The sequence below is a fragment of the Hemiscyllium ocellatum genome, chromosome 25, assembly GCF_020745735.1.
Source record: "Hemiscyllium ocellatum isolate sHemOce1 chromosome 25, sHemOce1.pat.X.cur, whole genome shotgun sequence".
NCBI classification, from domain to species: Eukaryota; Metazoa; Chordata; class Chondrichthyes; order Orectolobiformes; family Hemiscylliidae; genus Hemiscyllium; species Hemiscyllium ocellatum.
Window position 1 is genome coordinate 2,514,808 of NC_083425.1, and position 14,473 is coordinate 2,529,280.

The 14,473-nt window shown below is 41.6% G+C and overlaps 1 protein-coding gene across 2 annotated transcripts in view; it reads right to left on the minus strand.

Moving 5' to 3' along the window:
- spag9b (sperm associated antigen 9b) overlaps nucleotides 1–14,473 on the minus strand; it is a 285,882-nt gene that overhangs the window by 102,737 nt on the left and 168,672 nt on the right. For both annotated transcript variants that reach the window (XM_060844669.1, XM_060844670.1), the window contains exon 5: nucleotides 2,591–2,744. In XM_060844669.1, coding sequence (XP_060700652.1) covers nucleotides 2,591–2,744 — 154 coding nt within the window. The remainder of the gene's footprint in view (nucleotides 1–2,590; nucleotides 2,745–14,473) is intronic.

Genomic DNA, 14,473 nt, shown 5'->3' on the forward strand with positions numbered 1-14,473 from the left:
TTCTACGATCTGCCTAACTAGCCACCTGACGAAGCAGCAGCTTTCCAAAAGCTTATACTTACAAATAAATCTGTTGGACTATAACCTGGTGTTATGAGATTTTTAACTTTGCCCACCCCAGTCCAACACCAGCACCTCCACACCACTGATATCAATGATATAGGTAGAATGAGGGAGAAGGGCTTGTATCAGAGTTTAAGAATTTAGGCAGTAGATTAAAAAAGCAGGATTTCAAAGGTTATAATTTCTGCAATATTTGCAGTGCTATGAGCGAGCAAGTAGAGAAAAACAAGAATATGGTCCAAGAATTGATTCAGGAGGATGGGTTTTAATTTTTTGAATCACTGGGTCTTTTCTGAGGAAGGTGAGACTTCTGAAAGCAAGATTACACCTGAACCAGAATGGAATCAATAACCTTATGGGAGAGTTTGCTTATGCCGTTGCGAGGAGTTTAGTTTGGCAGGTCCATGGGATACAGTGCATTAGATCAATAGTGACACAGCATACCTGAGAAAGGGAACCTAGGCAGAGGGTGTTCAGACATAATAAGTCTCCAGGGAGTAAGGCAAGGCCAGATGGCTTCTACTTTAATGCTAGAAGTATTATGGATAAGACAGGGAGAAAGTAAGGACCGCAGATGCTTGAGATCAGAGTCAACAAGCGTGGTGCTGGAAAAGTGCAGCAGGTCAGGCAGCATTGGAGAAACAGGAGAATCTATGTTACCGGCATAAGGCCTTCATCAAGGATGTGGGGGAAGGAATAGGGGCTGAGAGATAAATGGTAGGGAATTGGTCTAGGGGTAAGGTAGCTAGGAAGGCGATAGGGCAATGAAAGTGGGGGGGGGGGGGCTGATGGTGATAAGTCGGAGAGGAGGGTGGAGCAGATAGGTGAGGATGAAGAGGGACAGGTAGGACAGTTCAAGATGGCATTGCTGAGTTGCAGTGAAGGATCTGGGATAAGGTGGGGGGAGGGGAGATCAGGAAATTGGTGAAATCGAAATTGATTCTGTGTGGTTGGAGTGTCCCAAGGCAGAAGGATGAGGTGTTCTTCCTCCAGACATCGGGTGGCTAGAGTTTGACAGTGGAGGAAGCCCAGGACTTGCATGTCCTTGACGGAATGGGAAGGGGAGGTGAACTAGTTGGCCACAGGGCGGTTACAGGTTGTTTAGTGCATGTGTCCCAGAGATGTTCTCTGAAACGTTCCGCAAGTTGGTGCTCTGTTTCCCCAATGCAGAGGCGGCCACATTGAGAGCAACGGACACAGAAGATGAGATGTTTGGATATGCAGGAAAATCTCTGTCAGAGGATCCTTTGGGGCCTTGGATGGAGGTGAGGGGAGAGGTGTGGGTGCAGGTTTTACATTCCTTGCGATGGCAAAGGAAGGTGCCAGGAATGGAGGATGAATTGGTGCCAAGGGAGGGTGGGGGTGGGCGGTATGGGGTGGCACGGACCTAACAAGGGAGTCGCGGAGGGAATGGTCTCTGCGGAATGCTGAAAGGGGTGGGCAGGAAAATATCTCTCTGGTGGTGGAGTCTGTAAGTGGCAGAAATGGCAGATGATGATGCTTTGTATCTGGACATTGGTGGGGTGGAAGGTGAGGACCAGTGGGGTTCTACCCTTGTTGCAATTGGAAGGGTGGGGTTCAAGGGCGGAAGGGCGGGAAGTGGAGGCGAGAAGACAGATAAGATAGATAAGACAGATGAGTTAAGGGCACTGACTGACATGTGGAATTGTGATGTTGTTGCCATCACAGGGAAATGGTTGAGGGACGGAAAGGACTGCAAGCTCAATTTTCTTGGGTTCAGGAGCTTTAGGCAGGACAGGAATGGTATAAAAGAGAAGGTAGCGTCACAATATTAATGAAAGAGTCAATTAAGCAGAGTAAACGTTTCGGGTCCAGTGACCCTTCCTCAGAACGGTTTTGAAGAAGGATCGCTGGATCCGAAATGTTACGCCTGCCTTCTCTCCAGAGGGACGGTCAGATCTGCTGAGTTTTCCCAGCATCTTAAGAAAGCAACTTGGATAGCAAAGATGGGTTATGAAGAAACACCGGCAAAAAAGATTAGTGAGAATCCTAACCAATTCTATAAGCATATCATGAGGAAAAGAATAACCAGGGAAAAAGTAGTGTCCATTACAGACCAAGGGGGAAATTGGAGGATCGTGGTATTATGTTAAATAAACATTTCACATCTGACTTCACTTGAGGTACAGAATTTGGGAATAATAGGAGTGGGGGAGCCAAGAGATATCACCCACCTCCCCCCGCCCCCAACATTCCTGATGAAGAGCTTTTGCTCAAAATGTTGACTCTCCTGCTCCTTGGATGCTGCCAGACCGGATGTACTTTTCCAGCACCACACTATTTGACTTTGAAGGCCATATGGTCTACTCCTGCTCATATTTCTTGTGTTCCTGCTGCAGCCAAACTGGTGAAGTTGGTTCATCTAAACAGCAGTTCAAATCACCAACATTCTTGCTTACAGGCTTTTCATTTCTTTCTTTAAAATGGTAGAAGGCGGAAAAGAATAATTTTTGAAATGCAATTTGCACTATGAAAGCTCCATCACTTGTATAACTTTACACCTTACTTTTAAGCTGGTGTTGGATCTTGGTTGGCTAAGGTCATTGAACCTCCAGGTTTCTGTACCAGGTGTTTCTGTTCCTTCCCTTGCTGCATCTGGTGTAAGAAGAACATCTCCTCCAGGCAACTGAAAGAGACCCAAGGAACGAGGTGGTTCTCTCCTGTTCAGGAAGGAAGAAATATGGGTCAAATTCAGCTATGTATATTTGCTAAGCCAAAAAAAAAATAGTTAGGACATAGCTGCTTGAGGTTAGCTAGAAGTTATTTTGGATCATGAACTAATCTTTATACCACACTTCAGCATTTGGAGGGTTTTCTTTTAAAGACATCAGTTAAAACAACAATGGCAAATTTTCTGTTGTATTTCATCTGTGGTATTTTTGTTTTGCCATCTCATTGCATTCACTGGACAGTGGTATCTCATGAACTTGAACATAAATATAAAAAATGGAGCTGCCCTGATAGTAAATGATGATACATGAACAGCAATGGGAAGGGATCTTATGTCAGATGATCACGAGTGGGATAATTTTATGAATGGAGATTATGATCGTCAGAAAATGTTTTTGGGAGTAGTTTATAATTTTTTCAACAGTATTTCAACCATTGAACACAACTAAAACAAAAACTATCAGTGATTGTAACAAAAACAATGGAATTCAATCTTCATATCAACTGGACCAATTAAATAGCCAAAGGCAGTCCAGAAAATGAACGTGCTGAAATGTTTCATGGTTTACTGCAACAACACGTTGTGGAAGTAATTAGGGAATCGAGGTACTGTACAGTAAAAATCCACTGGGGACAAAAGTCAGAATACGTCAATTCTTCATTAAGTCTAAAAGTGATATACTCTAGTTTGAAACAAGTATTTTAAAACTAACATAAATTACACTGAAACAAGGGTAGAGCTGGTCAAAGTTAACACAAAACAGGCAAGACATGAGGCTCGAGATGAGACTGTCAGTGGTGAAAATTGAACCCTTGAGGGAGGCAACCCATCCCCTATCAAGCTCTGAGCAGGATAACCTGCCTAACTTCCCTCCATTCCTCAAACTTCCCTTGTTAGCCTCAGAATCTAAATTCTGAAACTTACCTGCTCCATGTTAAACTACAGAATAGGGCAAGAGTGGATTGGAGGATGTGGAGTTTAACAGGCACCCTCATTCTGCAAACACACTTTTGGGACACTATAAAATTCTGCCCATAGACTTACAAGATATATTTGATTTAATTTTAATAATAAAAAGTGAAGTTTATTACATGAAAGAAATAAAATAAACCAAAGCAAGTGGTCTCAAAATAACAGCTGGAAAGATTCCAAAGCACATGGCAAAACAAAGTCCCATCTATTCCCCACCATTATCACTTTACAGTTAACCAAAATCCAGAGAAAGTTTCCATTCCTAACACATCTGTAGGTTTAATTCCTAGTTTCTGTTCTGTATAAATGTGGAAAATTACTCAAATATAGATGTACAAAAAATAGCATAAATTCAACCCAGCTGATTTTTGATCTGTCAATCTATTCTCGATCATCTCAGAGATGAGAAGGATTATCAAAAGTGCTATCAAGCAGCATTTGCGAAGACATAACTGCTCAGTGATATTCAGTTTAGGTTTTGTCAGGTCATTAGGCTCCTAATCGCGTTAAGCCTTGACCCAAAAATGGACAAAAAGAGTTGAATTTCAAAGATACAGTGAGAGTGACCGCTTTTGACATCGTCAAAAATTTGAAGGAACCCGAAGAGAGAACTCGAGTCAATGGGTATCAAGGGGAAAACATCTACCACAAAGCAAGGTGCTTATGGTTGTTAGACAACAATCACCTCAGTCCCAGAACATCAAAGCAGGAGCTCCTCAGGTCTGACAGAAAAATTGCATAGACTCATTGCCACGTCACTAAATAAATTTAAAGTTAATTTAGTTTCAATTTAATTTAATTCACTTATAGAATATATCCTGGTTTGTCATTTTGTTACAACACGGGGTAAACCCCTCTGCTAATTTAAACTAGCAACACAGAAAAGATTCACCCCATGCTGTGGACTGTCATATTTTGTGAAGCAAAGAAGGGCTGTTTTCCCTGGAGCATTGGAGGCTGAGGGATGACCTTATAGAGGTTTATAAAATCATGACAGGCATGGATAGGATAAATAGATAAAGCCTTTTCCCTGGGGTGGGGAATTCCGGAACTAGAAGGCATAGATTTAGGGTGAGATGGGAAAGATAAAAAAAAAGACCTAAGGGGCAACTTTTTCACACAGAGAGTGGTAGTGTATGGAATGAGCTGCCAGAGGAAGTGGTGGAGGCTAGTACACATTGCAACATTTAAAAGGCATCTGGATGGGTATATGAATACGAATAGTTTGGAGGGATATGGGCCGGGTGTTGGCAGGTGGGACTAGATTGGGTTGGGATATCTGGTCAGCATGGACAAGTTGGACCAAAGGGTCTGTTTTCATGCTGTACATCTCTATGACTCTTTCCCAGAAGTCACTATTTAAAGTAAAAATTAACAACTTTACGTCAAACAGAGAATATTAACTAACAACAATTTACAACTCCTTTCTCTTAAACCGATCTTTTACCTCTCCCTCTACAACACTGGTCCAATTAAAAAAAACTCAATTAAGATTTACAAAAAAAATTGTTAGTTCAAAACCAGGCAGTTTTCTTCTCTGCATTCCTGTCTTTTTTTCTTCTTGGGGATTCTGCTCCCCAGGTCTTTGATAGACAAAACAGAGCAGATCTTTCTGCAAGCAGTCTTGTTGGTGCTGGCTGCTCTTTACTGGTTAACTGCTCAAAATGTCTGATATTTATACCCCAAAACATCAGATCATTTCATTGGTCTGATGTCATCCAAAATAGTAAGATCCAAAATCGACTGGACTTTTGTATCTGGGACATCATTTAAACTGATTGGCCGAATTTTGTATTTTGTCTTTGTATCTTGGCAACACAGCACTAGACGTGTGTTTCAACCCAAATGTTACATTTTCAAATGTTCAGCACACTTTGTGCAAGCCAGAAATTTCTTAAAAGGTACAGTAAACCCACAACTTCATAACAATTTGTACACAATATAAAGCATCAGTTATTTAGCAAATTGAGCAAAACAGGGATTAGGTGGTTCCTGTAATGAAACTCATCCAATGGTCATCATGCTAAATTCAAGAAAAACAAAGGCCAAAACAATATTTTGTAATCATGTCAGAACACATTTCATATTTTGAGGCCCAAAGCAGAGTTTGACTAATGGTTGAGTATTGAGTTTTTTTTTACATTTAGCATTCAAGAAAAGAAACACAATAAACAATGAATAATGGACTCAGCCCACTGCTGACAATTCCAAAATGAATCCAGCTCTCAACATAAATTACTTCAGTAACTTACTTCGAAGACAAGGCATACCAGACTCGAAATGGTAACTTTGTTTCTCTCCCCACAGGTGCTGCCTGACTTCAGTTTGTCCAGCATTCTGTGTTTATTATAAATTACTTCTCATGAATGTGACCAAATCTGTTTACCATTCCACTTTGCTTCTAGATATTTTCTCATTAACCCATTTGGAGATGTTGTTACAACCCATTCAGAACAGGTGGGATCTGAACCCAGGCCCCTAGCTCAGAGGTATAGACACTATCACCGCAATTCCAGAGCTCTTCTCATCATATTGCTTCTACACAAATGAATTTGTCCTCAATGTATACAGAATATCATCATCAGCCCTTCAAGTCACAGATGAGAGAGAAAGTAAGCCATTTCATCTGAGAACATGAAAAATCACAGCATTGTGGTATCATTCATCAAAGAAAAACACACATTAGCTCCACTGGCAGGATACTTTTCATTATCCCCTTCCACATTCTGACCAGTAGTTTTTCTTCAAATATGAAAATGAGTGAACATTAAGTTGTTCCAACAAGGCTAATTAAGTTAACAAAGAGTAAATATCTTTCTGTCCTATTGCTGTGATCTATAATATTTTAAAACACTGAGGAACATGCATGTGCAGCAAGACTAATTTCAATGCTGGTGACTTTCTCATTATTTCATAGTCACGCATTTCATTGGTCAAGGACACACTTAGTGAGGAGAATGAATAATGACAATGAAACTAATAGTTGCCTCTTCAAAATTAATGTTTTGTTCCAAAGATTTCAGAGTTACCTTTCTAAGCATTCTAAACAACACTACTGATAAGTACTTGTTAGAAAAAAATTGAAGCAGATAATTTGATGCTTTTAAGTTTCAACTAAGACAAATGATAAAATATTTCTGAACCAAGACTTATAATGTACTCAAAGTGTTAACTCAGTTTCTCTCTCCACAGGTATTTCCAGACCTGTTGAGTTTCTTCAGCATTTTCTGGGTTTGTTTTGGAATATTTTCTGCAGTATTTTCATTTAATAACAGTATAGCTCTTCAATAATTCACTTTCCATCTTCAATTCCCTAGCCTATGTCCTGCTCTTGTGGCCACTGTGTTTATGTGGTGGGTCCAGTTGAGTTTCTGGTAAATGGTAAACCCCAGGATGTTGATAGTGGGTAATTAGTAATGGTAACACCACTGAATGTTCAGGGACGGTGATTAGATTGTCTGTTATTGGTGATGTTCATAGCCTGGCATTTACGGGGCATGAATGTTACTTGCCACTTATCAGTCCAAGCCTGGATATTGTTCAGATCTTGTTGGATTTCAACAGTGACTGCTTCAGTGTTTGATGATCCATGAATGGTGCTGGAGATTTCACAATCATTGGTGAACATCCCCATTTCTGACCTTATGATGGAGGGAAAGTCATCGATGAAACAGCTGAAGATGGTTGGGCCTAGGACACTACCCTGAGGAACTCCTGCAGAGATATCCTGAGATGACTGATCTCTGACAACCACGACCATCCTCCTATGTGCCAGGTATGATTCCAATCAGCGGAGAGATTTCAGTTTTGCTGGGGCTCCTTGATGCCACCCTCTGTCAGATGCAGCCTTGATGTCAAGATCTGTCACTCTTACCTGACCTCTGGAATTCAACTCTTTTGTCCACATTTGAAACAAAGCTGTAATGTAGTCAGGAGCAGAGTGGCCCTGAAGGAACACAAACTGGGCATCTCTAAGCAGGTTATTGTTGAGCAGGAAAAAAAAATGAGGTCTGCAGATGCTGGAGATCACAGCTGCAAATGTGTTGCTGGTCAAAGCACAGCAGGCCAGGCAGCATCTCAGGAATAGAGAATTCGACGTTTCGAGCATAAGCCCTGATTATTCCTGATGAAGGGCTTATGCTCGAAACGTCGAATTCTCTATTCCTGAGATGCTGCCTGGCCTGCTGTGCTTTGACCAGCAACACATTTGCAGCTATTGTTGAGCAGGAGCTGCTTGATAGTATTGTTGATGATACCTTACATCACTTTTCTGAGGATCGAGTAAAGACTAATAGGGCGGCAATTGGCTGGTTGGATTTGTCCTGCTTTTTATGTACAGCACATAACCTGGGTAATTTTCAACAATGTCAGGTGGAAGCCAGTGTTGTAACTGCACTGCAAGAGCTTGGCCAGGGAAACTGCAAATTCTGGAGTACAAACTTTCATTACTATTGCCAGAACGTGGTCACGGCCCATAGTCTTTGTAGTATCCAGTGCCTCCAACCACTTCTTGATAACATGTGGAGTGAATTGAATTGGTTGAAGACTGGTATCTGTCATGCAAGGCTGTACTATCATAGATGTTTTCAATCACAGAATTCCTACAATGCAGGAACAGGCCATTCAGCCTAACAAGTGCACACTGACTCTCTGAACAGTAACCCACCCAGAACAATTCTCCTACTACTCTACATTTCCCCTGACTAATGCACCTAACCTACAAATTCCTGGACATGATGAGCAACTTAGCATGGCCAATCCACCAAACCTGCACATCTTTGGGCTGTGGGAGGAAACCCATGCAGACACGGGGAGACCATGCAAACTCCACACATTCGTTGCCCAAGAGTAGAATTGAATCCAGGTCTTCAGTGCTGTGAGGCAGCAGTGCTAACCGCCAAGTGACCATGCCATCCTGTTGTGTTGGGCTCTTCCATCATTGAGGATTGGGATACTTGTGGAGCTGCCTCCTCCAGTACATTGTTTAATTGACCACCATCACTCATGACTGGATGTGCAAGACTCTAAAACTCAGATCTGATCCGTTGGTTGTCTGATCACTTACTGCTTATGCTGGTTGGCATGCAAGTAGTCCTATTTGGTAGCTTCTCTGGGTTGACAAATCATTTTTAGAACTGTCTGGTACTACTCATAGCATTCCTTCCTGCACCTCCATTGAATCAGGGTAAATCCCCTGCCTTGATGTTAACGGTTGAGTGGGGAGATATGCTGAGCCATGAAATTACAGATTGTGCTGAAGTACAATTCTGCTGGTGCCGATGGCCCACAGTGCCTCATGGATGCCCAGTCTTGAGTTGCTAGATCTGTCTTAAGTCTGTCCCATTTAGCATAGTGATTCTGCCACACAACACAATGGAGGGTGTTCTCAATGTGAAGGCAGGGCTTCATCTCCATAAGGACAGTGCGGTGGTCACCCTTACAGATAGTGTCATGGACACATGCATCTGCAGCTGGCAGACTGGTAAGGAAGAGTTCAAGTATGTTCTTCCTCCTTGTCAGTTCCCTCACCACCTGCTGCAGACAGAGTTTAGGACCTAACCAGTTTGATCAGCAGTACTGCGGCAGAGTCACTCTTGATAGCTGACACTGAAACCCCCTACATTTTGTGGCCTTGCCACCCTCAGTGCTTCCTCCAAATTCAACACGGAGGAGTACCAATTCATCAGCTGAGGGAAGACACTACGTGGTAATCAGCAGGTGGTGTCATTGTACATGTTTAACATAAAGCCATGAGATTTCATGTGTTTGGAGTCAATGCTGAGGACTCCCAGGGCAACTCTCTCCTTTCTGTCTACCAATATATCCAGGGATGGTAATGGTGGTATCATATTCATGGAATCATAACTTATAGACAACGTCAGGCTGTTGCTTGACTGGTGCATGAGCCAGATTTCCCAAGTTGAGCACTGTTCATAAGGAGGACTTTGTAGGGTTCACAGGGCTGTTTCTGCTGTTGTCTTTTCCAGTGACTAGATCAATGCCAGGTGGTCCATCCAGCTCTGTTTCTTTGAGATTTTGTAGCAAATGATACAACCGAATGACTTGTTAGGCCTTTTTTGATTTGAATACAGGACCCCAGAACATTAGCCAAATTTCTGGATTAATAGTATAATAATAATAATAATAATAATAACGACAACAACAACAACAACAACAACAACACTCGGCCATCATTTTAGAATTAGAGCTAGAATCCCTACAGTGTCGAAACATACCCTTCGGCCCAACAAGTCCACACCGACCATCCGAAGAATAACCCACCCAGACCCATTTCCCTATCCTGTAACTACCCCTGACTAATGCACCTAACCTATACATCCCTCTGGGCAATTTAGCATGGCCAATTAACCTAACCTGCACATCTTTGGACTGTGGGAGGAAACCGGAGCACCCGGAGGAAACCCATGCAGACAGTCACTCGAGGCTGGAATTGAAGCTGGGTCTCTGGTGCTGTGAGGCAGCAGTGCTAACCATTGAGCCACCTTGCCGCCCCTCCCACTACCTCTCGCACTACCTACTATCATCGCCCCATAAATAAATAAGAGACACAATACAGTGTTCCATCAGAGTTTTCCAAAACAAATTCTCAGAGTCTCAAAGCAACACCACAGATAGCTATCTATTTATACCTTCAGATTTTTTCAAAGCCCTGACCACTGGCATCATACACGAATATGCAATTGGCACAACTTAATCCACAGAACCTGGTCACCAGGCAACAATTTCTCAGGAGGTCATGTGCATTGCAGTCCGAGCATTCCACCAATGCCACAGGAGCTATACTAGCTTCATGAAAAATTAAAATTCTGGCAATTTAATCATAGATAGAAGATACGGTTACTCATTGCAGTAATTTATTCTGGTCATTCTTAGGTTTTGATCCGGAAGTTTAAAATTTTACTTTATTCCTGGTTGACCCAGAGAAAATCAACTAGGAGAAAGTGAGGACTGCAGATGCTGGAGATCGGAGTCAAGAGTGTGGTGCTGGAAACCAGGCATTTGAGGAACAGGAGAATCGACATTTCAGGCATAAGCCCTTCATCAGGAAGGACCCAAAGAAAAGTCTAGTTCAAAGTAATCATATCACAGATGTCTGGTGTTAATCAAGTTAAATGTTTAATCATGTGAGCAAAGTAAACATTCCAAACATACTAGTTTCCAGAACAAAAGATTGGAAGCTAGTTAAACTAATACTCCAGCCTCTCATTCCAACCATCTTGTATTCAAAATACCAGACAACTTTACGTGACCTTATAATGTCTTTGCTGTTCCCCAAGGAAAGCACATACAGGTCTGATAATGAGAGACATACAAGCATCTCCTGAACATTTATGCAAAGCCAACAGCACCCTAGAAACATCATATATGAATAATCTATACAGCATCTTTGAGCTACAAATATTGAAATTTTGCTGATTATGGGCCAATGTAATGCAAATCTTCAAAATTAGTAAAGGATGGGATCAAGCAGTTGAGCAGTCTGGAAGAAGAGGCCATAAATACAAACTTGCTTGCATGGAGGGTAAATGCTAACATGAATTAGTTAGGATAAGTGGCCTGTTTTGATATCATAACCTCAATGTTTGAAACAAACATCAAATATTAGAAATAGGGAGCAGACCAATCAGTATCTGCAAATGGTAAACGGTTTGGTGGTATAAACCTTTCAACACCTCTGATAAAAGGTCCACACCAGATGCTACCTTTATTCTTCACATGTTGACTGACTGATTGTGTATTTCCACTACTTTGATATTTCTAAGTGAATATAACAGTAAAACAGTACAATCATATTGTTGCACTACACAGAAATAAAAAGGAATAAAAAATCTACATGAAATGAGCATTGCCGAACAACGAAGAGCTGGAACAAGTGGAATGTACATTGCAATAAAATTGTGAAAATACACCCATGTATGAAAAACAACATTCTTTTTCAGCTCCAATTGCTATCCCAGTCTTTCTCTACATGATAAAGCACATCTCTTTTCCACCTCCATTCTTCAGTTCTGAATAAGTCATCTGAATATGAAAATGGTAACTGCTTCTATCTCCAGATGCTGCCAGATCGGCAGTGTTTCTCTAGCACTTTCTGCTTTTATTTCAGATTTCTAGCATCACAGCACTTTGTTTGTGTTTTAGGCTTTCATTTTGCTTATTTCAAAAGCTGTTCCATGAACTCCTGTGTTATTATTACAAGGGTCATTAAATTTCTATTGCTGTGAACAGCACGTTTTAGGAAAAAGCTTTTTTTGGATTAGCAAGTGCATCTCTCTTGTATCTGATGGCTGTTGTTTACCCTGCAGCATTGTTGAATCTATTGTTTAATTACTGGCTTATCTCACTCACACAATAAATCTGGTCATGCAAACCACTGTCTTTTTTCTGAACCAACTATTTCCATGCTATATGACTATGACATACTCAATACATTTTACATGAAGAAATCACAGAATGGCTCTCACAGCGCAAAGCACAAATGTATTCAAGATTTGTACACCTATCTAAAGCAGCTCTTATGCGAGCACCATTTCAGCTTGGACTATACGACTGAGCTGAAAATGTGTTGCTGGAAAGGCGCAGCAGGATTCCTGAAGAAGGGCTCATGCCCGAAACGGCGATTCTCCTGCTCCTTGGATGCTGCCTGACCTGCAGCGCCTTTCCAGCAACACATTTTCAGCTCTGATCTCCAGCATCTGCAGTCCTCACTTTCTCCTATATGACTGTGAGCCAGCTCCTACTGTTCATGACATTAAATTTGATTGTTTTACTCCAGCAGTAGTCTCAGATGCACAAAAATGTCATTGCTTTCAAGTCAGAGGATCTCAATAACGTTATCATAGTGCTAGGAACATTTGGATCAAGCAGCTTTGGCCAAGAAGGTGTAGTTTGATGTTTCTCTGCGCTGAGAATTAGAATCAGACAGTTATTACCTGGAGCTGAAAATGTGTTGCTGGTTAAAGCGCAGCAGGTCGAATTTCCTGTTCCTTGGATGCTGCCTGACCTGCTGCGCTTTAACCAGCAACACATTTTCAGCTCTGATCTCCAGCATCTGCAGACCTCGCTTTTTACTTAGTTATTACCTGGAGTTCATAATGACTTGTGATGAAAGAACTTAAAGGGGGCTTAACTGCTGAATAATTCAAAATTACACTTGATGTCCTTATTATAGTCTACACGGAACATAACAGCATAGTACAGCCCCTTCGGCCTTCGATATTGCACTGATCTACACTATTCAATTATTATCCATACATTTATCCATTGACCATTTAAATGCCCTTAAAGTTGGCGAATCTACTACCGTGAGAAAGTGAGGACTCCAGGTGCTGCAGAATAGAGTCGACAGTGTAGTGCTGGAAAAGCACAGTAGTCAGGCAGCATCTGAGAAGCAGGAGAATCAACGTTTCGGGCATAAGCCCTTCATTAGGAAATCATCTGTCTGACCTGCTGTGCTTTTCCAGCACTACACTCTCAAGTCTACTACTGTTGCAGGCAGGGTGTTCCACGGTCCTACTACACTTTGAGTAAAGAAACTACCTCTGACATCTGTCCTATATCTATCACCCCTCAATTTGAAACTATGTCCTCTTATGCTAGTCATGATCTTCTGAGGAAAAAAACTCTCACTGTCCACCCTATCTAATTCTCTGATCATGCCAATATTAAGTCACAACTCAACCGTCTGCTCACTAACGAAAATAACCTCAAGTCACTCAGCCTTCCCACATAAGATCGTCCCTCTATACCAGGCAACATCCTAGTAAATCTCCTTTGCACCTTTTCCAATGCTTCCGCAACCTTCCTATAATGTGGTGACCAGAACTGTATGCAATATTCCAAGTGTTGCCACATGAAAGTTTTGTACAGCTGAGCATGACCTCGCAGCTCTGAAACGCTATCCCTCTACCAATAAAAGCTAACACGCCATACACCTTAACAACCCAATCAGCCAGGGTAGCTACTTTCAGGGATGTGCATGGACACTGATCTCTTTGTTTATCTACATGACCAAGAATCTTACCATTAGCCCCGTACTCTGTATTCCTGTTACTCCTTCCAAAGTGAATCACCTCATACTTTTCCACATTAAACTCCATTTGCCACCTCTCAGCCCAGTTCTGCAGCTTATCTATGTCCCTTTGAAAGCTGCAACATCCTCTGGCACTATCCACAACTCCACTGACCTTAGTCTGGCACATTAAATTTTGAAAGCTAATAAAATCATGCTTAATGATGTAGTTTAATAAAAACTGGAAGGGCATCAGACATTGGACAGCATTGGAAATTTTGGACAAATTGCAGCTACTTCTCTCCACCCTACTGTAATTGACTTCTTTCCTTAGGCCTCCGTTCCCAAAGTAACTCAATGATGACACAAACAGAACCATAAGAAATATCTGACATTATCCAAAATACAGTCAACTTAAACCATTTCCCTTCCATGGCAGTAAAACTTTCACTTGGGAAGTCATGGAGAGGGGAGTCTCAACAGAGCCAGCTGTGGTCAGGCACAGTTAAACATTGATGTTCTTCATCATAAAACTATGCTCTAAATTGTACCCTTTTCAAAAAAAAACTTTGTTTTGATGTGACAATTATACGTATGATTGTTAAATTTTACTTATTTTCACTGTAACAATGTGAGTGCAACCTGTAAACTGGTGACAATGTTCCTCTGTAATCTCAGCTCACAACAGATACACAAGGTTACTCAGTATTCCT